The 16177-nt window shown below is 38.3% G+C and overlaps 1 protein-coding gene across 3 annotated transcripts in view; it reads left to right on the forward strand.

Moving 5' to 3' along the window:
- The window catches only part of LOC145343022 (semaphorin-4D-like), a 167966-nt gene that overhangs the window by 112509 nt on the left and 39280 nt on the right, over positions 1-16177 (forward strand). For all 3 annotated transcript variants that reach the window (XM_080188762.1, XM_080188759.1, XM_080188760.1), the window contains exons 3-12: positions 456-601; positions 3225-3287; positions 3542-3640; positions 3732-3825; positions 4725-4826; positions 5718-5869; positions 7082-7257; positions 9417-9573; positions 10462-10681; positions 13505-13617. In XM_080188762.1, the coding sequence (XP_080044888.1) occupies positions 456-601; positions 3225-3287; positions 3542-3640; positions 3732-3825; positions 4725-4826; positions 5718-5869; positions 7082-7257; positions 9417-9573; positions 10462-10681; positions 13505-13617 (1322 nt within the window). The remainder of the gene's footprint in view (positions 1-455; positions 602-3224; positions 3288-3541; positions 3641-3731; positions 3826-4724; positions 4827-5717; positions 5870-7081; positions 7258-9416; positions 9574-10461; positions 10682-13504; positions 13618-16177) is intronic.

The following is a 16177-nucleotide window of genomic DNA, read 5'->3' on the forward strand; positions in this document are numbered from 1 at the left end:
AGTTCCTAATTTTTCATTCTAAAACTCTCCGCTGGCTTAATCTCAATCGTGAGTTTAAAATATGTTTCAGTAATTATTATGGACTGATTGTGCCAGAGAATTGAACAATTGATCAAGTTTTAAACAAAAAATCCAACTGCAGAATAAACATTAATAAAACAACTGTCTGAAGACACTATTGCAGGCTCATTTCCACACTATTGCCTTGTCTTTTTTTCAGCTGATCTGCTTGTGCTGATCTTTGGGCAGGTTTCAGGCTAAGACCAAGATGGCAAAGGAAAGCCATTGCCCACTGATTTATTCTGGGCTAGAGGAAATCTTGATGTGCTTTAAAAGCAAATAGTGTAAAACAGCTGCACCTAGTCTTCCAGTAAACTCGGGCTAGATATTAATTTTAACATCTGTCGTGCTCTCTTCGGGTACTAATAACGGTCATGTTTCATTATCATTTACAGAAATATCTTTGGTCAAGTTTTCTGAGATTGGAGTGTCAAACTATTCAACACTGTTGCTGAATGAAGATAGAGGAGTGCTCTATGTAGGTGCACAGGAAGCTATCTTTGCTGTGAAAATGTCAGACATTTCGCATAAAACATCCGAGGTAACTTTTAAGAAATGTTTTTCTTAATCCCTATTCAGCAAATCCATTACATTTACTGAATTGGCAGCAACTGTGGAAGGAAGTCCAATAAGGCAACTTCGGAATGCGTTCCAAAGGCGAGTCATTTTGCACTCTCTTAACTCCGTTTCTTTCTCCACACTTGCTGCCAGACCTGCTCAGTATTCCTGATTTTCAGCGTCCACGTTTTTTTGCTTTTGTCTTACCATTATATCTGCCTAGTGTTTTGAGTATTCTGCTGTCATCTGAATTTAGTGACATGTGCAGTTCCATGCAATTCAACACTGTTCAGGTACGTCATCTTGTGATTGTCAGCTTTATAAACTTGTTAAAAGTACAATAAAAAGTACACACCTAGTGACTGCCCAATGAATACTTGTGTGATTCTCCTACCTACATTCCAATTTTTAAAGATCAATGTATATCTACCTCTAGATTGCTTGATCTTCTCTTGCACAATTATTGTTTGGGTGTAGAAACTGAACAGGACTAACTTTATAAATATTGTGGCTACCAGAGCAGGTCAAAGGCTGGGAATCCTGCAGTAACAGTGATCCACCAAAGCCCACCCACCATCTAGAAGGCACAAGTCAGCAGTGTGGTAGAATACTCACCACTTACCTGGATGAATGCAGCTCCAACCACACTCAAGAAGCTTGACATCATCCAAGCCAAAGCAGCCTGCTTGATTGCTATCTCTTCCACAAACATTCAGTCCTCCACCAACGAACAAAGGAGCCGTGTGTATTATCTGAAAGCTGCACTGCAGGAACTTACCAACGTTCCTCAAGCAGCACCTTCCAAACTCTCAGCCACAATCATAATCATTGTCGAAGGACAAGATTAGCAGACACATGGAAACACCTGGAAGTTCCTCTGCGAGTCCCCCACAATCCTGACTTTGAAATATATTGCCATTCCTTCACTGCCACTGGGTCAAAATCTGGAATTCCCTCCCTAATGGCACTAAGGGTATACTTACACCTCAGGGACTGTCATGGTTCAAGAAGGCAGCTCACCATCACCTTCTCAAGGAGCTGTTGGGGATGAGCAATATATGCTGGTCTAGCCTACGATACCTACATCCTACAGATGAATTAAAAAAAAATACTGCTTCCACTGCTTTTCCCAGAAAGTATGACTTCACGTTCTCATGTACTGATCTGCATCTGTCTCCTATCCACCCACTCTGTCTGCACATCGGTTATATCCAAATTGCAATATGCTCAAAATATCAATTAATCCAACATAACTTTTTACAAACCCAAACTGGCCTTTCCTCATCGGCTCATCTGTTTACAATCATGCATTAATATAATCTCATGTTAAGGATTTATCAGTTTTTACCCGCAATGAGTTCAGACTCATTGACCTAATATTCCTTTTTTAACCCTTCCCCCTTTTGAATAAGGATTTAATATTCATCACCCTCCGGTTGTCTGGCTAATATCTGCTCACAAACATTTTTTGTGACATTATGGTTGTGCTCCAGTTTCTTCTGCACCCTACTTCAGTTTTGGCAAATATAGCAAGTGGGTCTGGTGATTTTCAACCTGTGGTAATTTTAGCAGTGAATGAATGACCTCTTATGGGGAGTGCATATATGGAACTGCTGAATAAAATTACATGAAATTTACAATGCAGAAACAGACCAATCTTCCTAACTGGCCTCTGCCTGTGATCATGCTCCACACTTCTACCTGCCACCTTATAGCAAGTGGGTCTGGTGATTTTCAACCTGTGGTAATTTTAGCAGTGAATGAATGACCTCTTATGGGGAGTGCATATATGGAACTGCTGAATAAAATTACATGAAATTTACAATGCAGAAACAGACCAATCTTCCTAACTGGCCTCTGCCTGTGATCATGCTCCACACTTCTACCTGCCACCTTACTTCATCTAACCCAATCACCATATCCTTTATTCCTTTCTCCTTCACATACTTGGCTTGACCTTGAATGAGATCTCTTTCATTCACCTCAACAGCTCCTTGTGGTAGCAAGTCCACATTGTAATTTCTTTGAGTAAAATTTCTGTCATTCCTTTATTGGGTTTAGTAGTAATTATCTTCTATTTATGGATTCTTGTTTTTAGTAAAAACAAGGGGAGGCAATGGCCAAGTGGTATAATTGCTAGACTATTAATCCAGAAACTCAGCTAATCTTCTGGGGTCCTGGGTTTGAACCCTGCCATGGCAGATGGTGGAATTTGAATTCAATTTTAAAAAAAATCTGGACTTAAGAATTTACTGATCACCATGAAACCATTGTCAATTGTTGGAAAAACCCATCTGGTTCACTAATATCTCTAGGGAAGGAAATCTGTTGTCCTTGCCTGGTCTGACTTCAGAGTCACTGCAATGTGGTTGACTCTTAATTGCCCTCTGAAATGACCTAGTAAGCTACATGGTTGTATCAGTCAAGGGCAACTAGGGAAGGGCAATGAATACTGGCCAGCCAGCAATGCCCATGTCCCATGAATGAATGAAAAAAAAGTTAAAACATGCTCTCCATATTTGTCCATTATACCCCCTAATTTTAAAAACCTCTATTGTTCACTACAAGGGAGTGCTGTTAATTGTTTGTGTCTGTGCTTCTTTCAGGTGTACTGGAAAGTCACAGATGAAAAACAAAAGCAATGTGCAGCCAAAGGGAAATCCCAAGAGGTAAATTTTGATTTAACCATTTGGTAGACCCCTTTCATTCTAAACAATTAAGTGATTTTGGCAGAACTCTTAGAGAGAGGCCATACGTGACCCTTGTTTGCCATTCATGTGAGTTTCCTAGGGTTCTGCTTAGTATCCTGGCAAAGTTATCAAGGGGATCCCTTTTAAAATAGCTAGTACCTGTAAATGTTGTGTTTAAACCATGCTAATCTGTTGACCTTATGTTTATTTCAATACCTTTTATGTTACTGCAGACGGAATGTCTGAACTACATACGCATCTTGCATGAATTTAATAATGAAAGCCTCTATGTTTGTGGGACTTACGCATTTCAACCAACCTGTGATTACCTTGTAAGTATGAATGCTGAACATTGGTAAAATATTTTTCAGTTTTCTTTATTAAATTTAAATTAAACAACTTGGGCATTCATTTTCCACTCAGTCAGTTAAGGATTTTACTCTGCAAGGCAGACAAGAAGAAGGTAAAGGAAAATGTCCTTTTGATCCTGCTCAAAGATACACTTCAGTAATGGTTGGTAAGTATCCAGTTAAGTTTTTTTGCTTGCTATTCTGTAGCAATATCTTATAATTTAGATGAAAATCCTTTTATACATTGAGATAAATTATGTAAGGAAGTCATAGTAGGTTAACGCAGTGATCTTTCTCTTAAGTAACTGGGCTTTAACCCTGACAGACAGATGTGACCAAAGTCATTTCAACTTATGAAAAGGTGAGAAAAGACCACAAGTACAGTTCCTGTTCATCCAATGTGGTCTTGTGTTCTAATAATGCTAATTGCTTGGAGAAGGGTTTTTTTAAAGAAAAGGGGAGAAGTATCGCCACCATGCTGATTGTTGAGATGAGTTTGGTGATCTCCTCCACTTCCTGTGAATTCCAGGTCAGTACGACCCACAACTCAACCAAATGCTTAGTTTTACTCCAAGGCTGATCAATGTGATATGTGGATTCACAAAACAGCAAATGGAAAGGCTTTACTGAGGTCAGGCTGAGACATATTCCCAAGCTAGAGTGAATGGGACTCCCTTTTAACTAGGGAGTCCAGAATCATTGCCAGAGATAGAATCAGTAGTCTGACATCTTTTATCTTCATGAAACAAGTTTGTAAATTGAAGAGAAAATGAAAACAATCCAGGCTATCTTCCAGTGTGTATTCACATTCTTCGCCCTTCCGGCATGGAAAGTTATTCTTCACTATTTAACATCTTCATACTCCCCATAAAAGCTAGATGAGAATACAATGAAGGGAGTTGCTGGCATGAATGGATGTCTTGGTGTTTGAAGTGAGAAAGAGAGTACTACAAATTAATTGATTAGAAGATAATGAAATATATTTCCATCCCTATATGTTGACTGAACATACGTAATTAAAATGTTTAGCTGTACTTTGACAAGAGGGCACTTTATACTATTTCAGATGGTGAGCTTTACTCAGGAACAGTATATAATTTCCTGGGAAGTGAGACAGTCATTCTTCGGAGTCATTTACGGACAGAGTATGCGATACCCTGGTTAAATGGTAAGTGTATTATAATTCTAGATTCCAGTCTCTGTTTTTGGATCATCTTTTTCAATGCTGAAGAAGTTTTGCATTGCATTAGCTAATGTCTATCCCTTGACCAACATAAAATTTGACCTGATCACTAATTTTGTTGCTGTTTGTGATACCTTGCTCTGTACAAGTTGGCTGCAGCATTTGAAATGTAGATTGTACTTCAACTACCCTGCTCTGAACTTGATTGAAGCAGGACAGTCCCAGGAAGACAACAAGTACACTTTTCTTTTTTTGTCCTTTGAAGTGAAGTTGACCATGTTCTTTATCTGGGTACTTAGTTGGGTTCCTGTGAATACATGGGTGACTATTAAAGCCAATCTGCACTGGACGGTTCTGCCACAAGTAGGACAGGATATCATAAATGACTGAGTTTTGGATGAGTTGCTGGCTTAGGATTTTCTCTCCTTGCATTCCCTCTCCGTCTCTGATGTGCACTTGCTTGATGTGGATGTGCCGGCGTCGGACTGGGGTAAACACAGTAAAAAGTCTGACAACACCAGGTTTTAGTCCAACCAATTTATTTGATAGTAAACCAAAACTGGAAAGCTTGTGAGTTTACTGTCAAATAAATCGGTTAGACTAAAACCTGGTGTTGTCAAACTTTTTACTGTGTGCACTTGCTTGCCAGGGAGGTTGCATCACTTTGTTTTATTTAGTTGCGTTGGGTGCTGTGATCCTGGGAGACCTTTTCCCAGAACTCCAGATTTGATATTTAAACTTTAAGTGAAATCATCAGAATGCCCTTGTAACATTTTATTTGACTGCCAGGAGAGTGCAACCCAGACTAATCGTTAATCACAGAATATTCAAATTATTTTTCAGTTGTCATGTTTACATTTCTTTCTTTTTCTGCAGAGCCAAGCTTTGTTTACTCTGATGTGATCAGAGAGAGTGAAAATAGTTTGGATGGTGGTGATGATAAAGTCTATTTTTTCTTCACTGAAGTGTCCGTTGAATATGAATTTAATAGCAAACTTTTGGTGCCAAGAGTTGCTCGAGTGTGCAAGGTAAGATTTGGCATTGTAAGTAATTAATTTTTCCCAAATTCTAACACTAAAAGCTGCAGTATCAGGAATTGTTATATTCTTGTTGTTAGGAATCACTGGTTTGTAAATTAGCTAGTATAGAAGAAAATTCAATCATAACACATTGTTTCCGAGCGAAAAATATGGGTCCATAACTGGTGTCATAAACTTAAAGGCAATTACATGTATATGAAGATCAGAATTGACTAAAGTGGACTGGGGAAGAAGGTTAAAAATAAACAGGTAGAGATGCAGTGGCACACATAAAAGAAGAGGTTTTGTAATTCTTAAAGATCTATTGAGGAAGAAGGACTACAGGAGGGCTGTACCACCTGTGGCTAACTGAGGAAATTAAGAACAATATCAAATTGAAAGAAAAGATGTATAATGTTGTAAAGGTTAGTTGTAGACTGGGCAAGTTTTAGAAACCATCAAAGGATATCTTAAAGAGGGAGAAATTAGAATATGAGGCGAAAGTTGGCAAGAAGTCTAAAGACAGACAGTAAAAACTTCTAAATGTCGATAAAGTAACAGTTAAGTGAGCACTGGTCCCTTTTAGAGAATGTGACGGAGGAATTAATACTGAGTAAGAAGGAAATGGAAAAAACTTTCAACCAAGTATTTTATACTGTGTCTTAACCATATGAGACACCATCTCAGAATTAGTTGAAAATCCAAAGGGAGGGAGGAATTTGGAAAAACACTATAATGAGAATACTAATGGGTCTAAAGGCTGACAAATCACCTGACACAAGGGCCTGCATCCTAGGGTCTAAAAAGAAATGACTGCAAAGGTAGTGGATGCATGTGTTTCTAAAATTCCTAGGTTCTGGAAAAGTCTCAACGGATTGGAAAGCTGCAAATGTAACTTCCATTCAGGAAAGGAAGGAAACAGAAACCAGTTAGCCTAACATCTGACATTGGGAAAAATGTTAATGGTACACATGTAACTACTTAGCAGAATCAGCATAGATGGAGAAAAAGCTTCTCAAGAACAAAAGAACTGCATCTTACTGAAGGGAAGCAGGTGCATTTAGAATATTTCCTCTTATTAACGAGATTAAATTAATCCATGTGGCTAAATTGATCTTAAATTAATCAAGGTGTTTGCCAAGAATTGGGTACTTGCAAGTATTATGAATCTGTTGCAAACACGCAGCTATCCTAAAACAATGACAATTTGATTATTTTTAGGGTGATCATGGGGGATCACGAATTCTGCAGAAGAGGTGGACATCGTTTCTGAAAGCTAAGCTGATTTGTACTCTGCCTGAATCCAATTTTGTCTTCAATGTCATTCAGGATGTTTTTATTTTGAAAACTCCAAATTGGAAGGAAACAGTGTTTTATGGTGTATTTACTTCTCAGTGGTAAGTAACTTTACAATTTTGTTCTGGTTTTAATTTTCAAAGTAAAATACTTTTTCAAAGTAAATTATTTTTCAATTTTGCACAGCCCCACTCTGAATTTTTGTGGAAAGTTCTGTTTTCGGCACAAAACGTGGCCAAAGATTAAATTTTCCTTACCTTGGTGCTTGTTTGAAATCCTATCTTGGATGAGTGGAAACCTTTTCCAATGACATATTGGCAAAACTAAAGCCGTTGTCTACTGTTCCCCTTCCTCTCCTTCAACTCTGACCCTCTCCCTCTGAGCTGTCAGAAGCAGAATGAGACTTTTTGTAATCTTGGTGTCATATTTTGATTTTTGACTGAAATATGTTTTCAAACATAAGCCTACATTTCCATCTCCAAAATATCACCCATCTCTGCTAGGCCGTCAGTCATCTTTTGTTGAAATCCACATTCATGCCTTTGTTACTTCTGGACCTAACTATTTTAATGCAGTGCTGGCCAGACTCCCACACTCTATCCTACTTGTGGTCATCCAAAACTCTGCTGCCCTTGTCTTAACTCATGCCAAATGCTGATTGCCCAAAATCATTATGCATGCTGCCCAACACTGGCTCCCTGTTAGCACCTTGTGAGATTCGCATCCTTATTCTCAAAGTTGTTCAATGCCTTTTAATTCTTTCAAGCCCTACAACCCTGTCAGATATCAGAGGTCCTTTTGATTTATGCATCCACAATATGACTTCTATTAGTGTCTTCAGTACCCTAGGTCCCAAGTTCTGAAATTCCATCCTTAAACTTCTCTGCCTTGCTACCTTGAGTTCATTTTTTTTAAGATCTCATAATATTTCCTTATGTGGCTCAGTGTAATTTAGTTTTAAATGATGTCTTTGAAGTACCTTGGGATGTTTACTATGTTAAAGGTGCTAATTAAATGTAAGTTTGTTGTAGTTGGAAAAAAATTAATTTTTTTCATACCAATGAATTAGATGTTTTCTTCATTGATATACATACTTGATGAACTTTGGTAAATAAGCAGAGAAATGCTTCACCAGAGCAGTGCCACACAGGATGAATGTCAATCCTCAAGTTTTCTTTAGTTAATTTTCTTCCCAGAGATCATCATAAATGGGCTATTATGCTGGTCAGAATTAGACAGCTGAAAATTCTAAATTAAAATTAAATACCAACAATTCAACAAATCAACTGAAGATTTAGATGTCTGATTCCTATAAAGTATGTGGCAGCTAGGTTCTTGGATGTCTGTTACTGAGATTTGGTTTACTTGAGGGTTTTCTTGAGTCAATATGTGCTTCATGTAAGTAGGCTAGAGAGAACCAGTTTACTCTCTCAAACTTTGCAACTGGTGTATTGGGGAGTTGGTTAGCTCAGTTGGCTGGATGGCTGGTTTGTGAATGACGTGAACAGCGCAAGGTCAATTCCTGTACCAGCTGAGGTTATTCATGAAAGCCTATCTTCTCAACCTTGCCCCCTCCTAAGGTGTGGTGATCTTCAAGTTAAAATTATCACCAGTCAGCCTGTGGTCATCTGGGGCTATGGTGACTTTATTGGTATGTTCTCAATGGGAATGGGTGTCAAAGTAAATGCAGTTAGCTTTTGTAGCGGGTTCTTATCTTCAATTACAATTTTCCACTTGAAGATAAAGTCACTATGGGCTAGTTGTGGTAATGTACACAGTGGTGAATTTCAGTTTTTAATCACTGCTCTCCTCCAAAAGAAATGTAGGTTTTTTCAAAGAAATAAACTCATGCCCCCACTTCCACGTGCTCCACTTATAAACAGAGGATATTTAGTCAGAGAAATGTCTGTCTGATATAACTTCAATAGTTTATCATCACTATTGTAATAAAAGTACTTTGTACATCTATTGCATCTGATAACCTTTGGTAACTCTTGATAAAATCATTGAATTTTATGATGGATAAAGAGGCCATTTGGATCAGTATTATGTCTTTCTGAAACTGACAAGATTTAGACTCAAATAGATCTTGATATCTGTTAGAGACTAGGAGAAAATGGGCAGGTGATTCTGGCTTTACTAAAAGAAAGTATTACCCAAAAGTGTGCACCTGTAGGTACAATGGTCACATTACACTATAGTGTGGATATGGTTTTGTATAGGTAGAATTGAATAACAGTTGTTTTTCTGACCATCTCAGGAGTAATTTGGAAGTATCTGCAGTCTGCACCTTTAACATGTCCGATGTGGAGGATGTTTTCTCTAAAGGGAAATACATGCAGAGTGCTACTTTTGAACATTCCCATGTAAAATGGGTCAGATACAATGGACCAGTTCCAACGCCTCGTCCTGGCTCAGTGAGTATTCATAACCATTCTCCTCTGTCTTTTGGTAAATTTAAATGAAAAATGAGGTCTGCCAGCTTGATGTGACAGCTGTAGGCTTCTTCAGCAATGATAATTGCAAATTTGCAACTTGCCAGTTTAAATCTTTGTAAATGCAATCAAATAGCGATCTGTATAATTGTTTCTGTAGATATGGAACTTCAGTTGCCCAATCATGGGGCCTTGTAAAAGTTACAAGTGCTAGTGTTTTATTAAGTGCCAAAGGGATCAACAATGTAAATAATTCAAGATTACATGCACATAATTTATTGGGTTTATTTCTGTACATTACCAAAAATGCTGGGATTGCAATAATCAAAAAGTAAAGCGCTTCAATTTAAAGTTTTCTCCCCATTTTGTCAATTTTTATTCATGGGATGTGGGTATTGCTGGCTGGGTCAGCACTTACTGCCCATCCCTAATTGTCCTTGAACTGCTAGGCCATTTCAGTGAGCATTTAAGAGTCAACCACATTGCTGTGGATTTGGAGTCGCGTGTAGGCCAGACCTGGGGAAAACAAAAAGATTTCCTTCCCTAAAGGACATTGGTGAATGAGACTGGTCTTTATGACAGTCGACAATGGTTTCATCATCAGACTTTCGATTCCAGATTTTTATTGAATTCAAATTTCACCATCTGCCATGGTGGGATTTGAACCCAGATCCTCAGAAGATTATCTTAGGTCTCTGGATTACTAGTCCAGCTAAAATACTACTATGCCACTACCACAGAACAGTGGTAGGCTGGTCATGAGTCTCCAGATTTGTAGAGTATTTTGTTCTTGTTTGAACTATATAGTTGTGGGTGTAAATAGTTAATATTGTAATGTTTTCATCATTCAATTTCTTTCTTCCTTTTCAGTGTATAAACAATGAGGCAAGAGCTTTGAATGTCAACAGCTCACTCATGTTACCTGACAAAACTCTCCAATTTGTAAAAGATCACCCCCTGATGGCAGATCCAGTTAAACCCATTGGAAATAGACCTAAATTGGTGAAGAATGCAAACTATATTCAGATTGTTGTGGACAGAGTTAGAGCACTTGATAAGAACTTCTATGATATTATGTTTGTGGGTACAGGTGAGTTCTTGTAAGAAGATGGAAATTTGAGTATTTTAAGGTGGGCACGTTCATCAATTGTATGCTGGGTTCAGGACAAAGATTTAATAAAATGTACAAGAACTAGTGGAGCACATAAAAGAACAAAACAATTGCTTAAATAAGTACTTGTTGATGGAGGAATTCTTCATTAAATTACTCTTGGCAACATTTTGAACATGAAAAGGAATCCTCTCTGGTGGCCTAAGCTTTGAGACTGTCAGGAGACTCTGAAATGAAACAACTTGGAAGCAAGCAACTGGCCAGTCAGCTTTGTGGCAGGAAGGAAGAATTAACCTTTCAGATGTAGACCCATCCTTGTGGAGGGGTTGTGATCAAAGTGAATTTGATACCTGTCTCTGCGCAAGCTGCACAGGACGAGATTTATAAGATCCTGCAAAAGAGGCCTTTACACACCTATTTAAATATATTAATACTTTTAAAACAAAATCGTACAATGAAACTTCATGAATCTACCTATCTGTGATAGTACTTCACCATAGAGTTATTCAATTATTGCATATTTGATGTAATCTAAAACTCTGCTAGTATATTTGGGGCGGCACAGTGGTTAGCACTGCTGCTTCACAGCTCCAGGGACCTGGATTCGATTCCCGGCTTGGGTCACTGTCTGTGTGGAGTTTGCACATTCTCTTCGTGTCTGTGTGGGTTTCCTCCAGATGCTCCAGTTTCCTCCCACAGTCCAAAGATGTGTAGGTTAGGTTGATTGGCCATGCAAAAAATTGCCCTTCGTGTCCTGAGATGTGTAGGTTAGAGAGATTAGTGGGTAAATATGTAGGGATATGGAGGCAGAGCCTGGATGGGATTGTGGTTGGTGCAGACTTGATGGGCTGAATAGCCTCTTTCTGTACTGCAGGGTTTCTGTGATAGTTATATAATTTCTACATTCTCATTCACAACTTTCAGTCCATTCGTCACCCCTGTGCTTGCTGGCCTATATTGGCTAGTACAGCTACACCTTAATTCTAAAATTCTTATCCTTGAGCTCAAAGCCCTCATCTCACTTTATTTTGGTAACTTTATACAGCCTTCGGAGAACTCTGCATTCCTCCAATTTTTGTGCATTCCCAATTTCTATCACTCTTCCATTGGTGGCTGTGCCTTCAGATTTCTAGGCCCTAAAGGCTGGAATTCCCTTCATAAAACTCTTTCTCACCCTGTTAAGTTTCTTAAACCTATCTCTTCCTGTTCCTGTGTGGTTGTGTAAACTTTAGTCTAATAATGTTCCTGTGAACTGCTTTGAAAGCCTAGATTAATTTCTCTATCTGCCCATCCCATATTTTTGAATTTGTCCTGTTCTGCTAAATCCACCTGTGCCACATATCATTCCCTAACTGGCCGTGGAATGGATGGTCCATATTCAAATCTGCTGCAAGTCTGAAGAGAATTTTCTTTTAAAATTTTCAACCTGTTTGTTCAGAAAACCCTGTGACTGTGAAGAGCAGTTTTGAGTATCACTGAATTGCTTAGTTCCAAATTACTCATTCTGCCTTGAGTCAATGCTACCAACTTAGTGGGGTAACTAGGAGTTGTAAGCAATGATGGATTGTATTGGTTTTTCATGTTTTGTTGCTGTGAAGTTCCCAGGTTTGCTGACAAGTTAGTTCAATATCAAGCAGTCAGAGTTTAGCTTAATGACTCCAGTGGCATGACTCTCAGAGAAAAGTGCTTTTCTTTTGCTTTCCAGGTACATCTATACAAAATGCATACGAAGATCAGACAGACCAGACTTTATTTGTTAAAACAAGTAGCCCTTGAAGTTCAAGCGAAAATGAAGTTGAAAACATAACAAAATGAAACCTGTAAAATTAAAGTTAAAAAGCAGAGAAAAGGGATAATCGAGACTGTAACATTGAAATGTTAAGTTTTTAAAATTACATTAATTAGCAACTTTCATGTCCTCAATGTCCCAAAGTACTTTACAGCGCACAAATGCTTTTAAGTGTACTCACTTTAGTAGAAAACGCAGCTGTCAATTTTTGGGAACAGCAACAATGTAATAATTTCTAGGAAATATCTTTGTGATGTTGGCCAAGGGATAAATATTGGCCAGGACACTGGGGAGTACTCCCTGCTCTCTCAAAATAAGTGTCATTGCATCTTTTATATTTATCTGTCAGGGCAAACAGGGTCTCAATTTAACATGCTACCTGAAGGAAAGCTTTCCCTCAGTACTACTTAGCCTTTTAACACTATATTGTGATGTATTGCATTGCAGTTTAAACTACTCCTGATTTGTGTGGAGGCCTTTAATAGAAAGTTTTTCTATCATTATAGCATGTAAACTGATCTTTTTTCTAGTACAAAAAGCAGTCATTAAATGCCTTTTTAGTTTTTGGTATGTTCCTGAGTTGATTGGGTTAGGTCTTTAGTTCCCTCCACAAACCCTTAGTACCAGAAAGGAACTTGTTAAGGATAAAATTGTACTGTACTGGGACTTGCCCATTCAGCAGTTGAAGTGGGATCTCTTTGGTTTGGGAATTGGCGAATGTTTGGATTTCCCCAAAAATTTCCTGCACCTTCTGGTGTTTGCCAACAAATAAACTGGAAACATGTCAACCCAAGTAAAGTGGAATTAATGTTGCTCCCCCGACCCCAAGTCCTGAATAGATATAGGCTAAACAGTGATAAAGTTATACAAAACTGCAGCAATGATAAAGTTGTACAAAATTGGAAGTGTAAACATGCAATTTGCGAGTTCTGATGCCAGAATAATGGAAACACAAGGTTTTGCTTACAGGTGGTGAAAATGGGTGTTCTAAAATGTATATGTGTTTTTTTCAGATAAAGGATTATTGCACAAAGCGATTAACTATGATAATGAAATGCACATAATTGAAGAATTGCAGATTTTTCCTGACTCTGAGCCCGTGCTGACATTGCTCTTATCCAAAGGGGTAAGTATAAACTACTTTGTTTGTGTCAAGATTAGAAAAATGAAGATAATCTGGCACTTGAGCCTGAGTTGCATCATTAACACATTTTAAGAGCACAATTATGATAGCATTTTACACTGTGACACCAGATGTACTAAGAGGAATTGAATCTTTACAGCCAACATTAAATTTTGTAAATGGTCATTTTTGTTTTTGGATTAAACTTCCATTCAACATATTGTCATGTATCCCTAGCTCTGTAATTCCTTCAATCTTAAAACCATGTAGGAACTCTATTTTCCTTCAGTCTGACTACTCCCACATGTCTGGTTTCCTTTGTCCCTCCATTTTCAACCATGACATTAGTTATCTAAGCACCAAACTCTGAAATTCCCTCCCAAGACCCCTCCACAACCTTAGCACACTCTCATCTTGAAGGAAGGTCTTAAAACCTACTTCATTAACCACAAATCAAGGTATCATCTTACATGGATTAGTGTTTCTGTGAACTACTTTGGGATTTTTAGTACATGAAAGATGTTATATTAAATGCTGGTTGTCTTTAAAATTTTTGTTTAAACATTTGCAGTAGAACTTTGATATCCTGCTTTAAGTTGATCTTTCTCTACACCCTAACTATGACTATAACACTAAATTCTGCACTTCCTCCTTTCTTTCTCTATGCAAGAAACAATACTTTTCACTGTTTATTAATAAAAATTAAATGTGAGATTCCAACTTTTTAAACTGTTTGCCCTAGGTCTAGACTACCCCATAATGGGGAGTATCACCACAACCTTCCATCTTGTCAAGTCCCCTCAGGATATTATGATTCAGTAAGATAACTTTTTTTTCTTCTAAACTCCAATGGGTAAAGGTCCAATTTGTCTTTATAAGATAACCACTTCATTACAGGAATCAGCTGTGAACCTTTTCTGAACTGCTAATGTAGAAATAAGCCTTTCTTAAATAAGGAGACCTAAACTATGTACTGTAATCCAGACACAGTTGAAGGCTCTATACAGCTGCATCAACACTTTTACTTTTATACTTGATTTCCCCTTCTAATAAATGCCAGCACTCCATTTATCTTCCTAATAACTTGCAGCATGTACCAACTTTTTGTGGTTCGTGACCAATTTATCCAGATCCCTCTACTGTAGTGTTGTATATCTTAATTCAAATGTAAACTGTTTTTCTGTTCTCCCTGCCAAAGTAGACAAGTTCACATTTTTTCACATACTTTGTCTTTTGTCCACTTCCTTAACCTACCTAAATCCCTTTTCCAATCTGCTGGGACCTTTCGACAACTTAGAGAATTTTGGAAGTTCACAGTCGATATGTTACTATTGTGCCGACGTTTCTGTTAAGACCCTAAGATGAAAGCAGTCAGATTTTCGGAATTTGTCGGTCTTTAGTTCTAATGGTTTCCTAATATATTTTCCCTGGTAATTGTTTTAAGCCTTTCCCTTTTTACCTCTTAATTTTCAAGAATTTTTGTTTGTATCCTTGATGTTGAAGATGGATACATTTCTGCCATTCTGCCACAACAACTGGATCCTCCCCATTCCTGCATCTGAAGCTCAGACTCCAGTTCACCATCTCTGAGCTGAAGTTTCTCAAGCTGCAGACACTTACTGCAGATGTGGTTGCTGTGGATTGTTGGCATCCAGGATATCCGATATTCTGCAGCTGCAACACAAAAACACACTTGCCTACCTTGAAGACTGTGGCTTCAGTTGATGCAGCTGTGTTGAGTAATCATATATGCAGTACAGATTTAAACAGAAGCATAGCCAATCCAAGGCTAGAGATTTGTATACATATGGAAAGGTTGGGGGTGTGGATACCATCCTCAATTCCACTGTCAGTACATTTTTGCTCATGCTGTGAGCATTGCTGGCTTGGCCAGCTTTTGTTTCCCAACCCTCAAGATTTTTGAGAAGGTGGCAGTAAGCTGCTGCCTTGGACCACAGAAGTCATGTAGTGTTGTTAAAAATGGTCCAGATTTTGATGTTGATGAGAGTGATATATTTCCAAGTCAAGATAATGCGTGGCCTAGAATAGAACATTCAGGTGGTGATGTTTGTATGTGCTTGATCTTGCTCTTCTAGACAGTAGAGACTGTAGGTTTTTAAAGCATTGTTGAGTTTCTGTAGTTCATCACATAACAGTGCATCTTTTCAGTGATGGAGGAAGTGATGTTTAAGGTAGTGGATTGGGTCCAAATTGAACAGGCTGTTTGTCATGAATGGTGTTGAATTTCAAATGTTGTTGATGCTGCACTTGTCCATGCAAGTAGGGAGATTTTCATCACACCCCTGACTTGTGCCTTGTCGATGATGGAAAGGATTTTTGGAAGGGGGAGCCAGGAAGTGCCAAAACCTGTCCTGCTCTTGTAACTGCAGTGTTTATATTGCTTGTCCAGTTAAGTTTCTGGTCAGTTGTGGTCTTCTGGATGTTGAAGGTTTCTCCAGTCGTAGGAGTGCCATTGAATATCCAAGGGAGATGGTTAGATTTTCCTTTGGAGATGGTCATTAGCTGGCATGTGTGTCATGCCAATGTCTGAGGAGTTGTGAAT

This window comes from Carcharhinus amblyrhynchos, chromosome 5 (genome assembly GCF_965287045.1).
Source record: "Carcharhinus amblyrhynchos chromosome 5, sCarAmb.v2.hapA, whole genome shotgun sequence".
Lineage (NCBI taxonomy): Eukaryota > Metazoa > Chordata > Chondrichthyes > Carcharhiniformes > Carcharhinidae > Carcharhinus > Carcharhinus amblyrhynchos.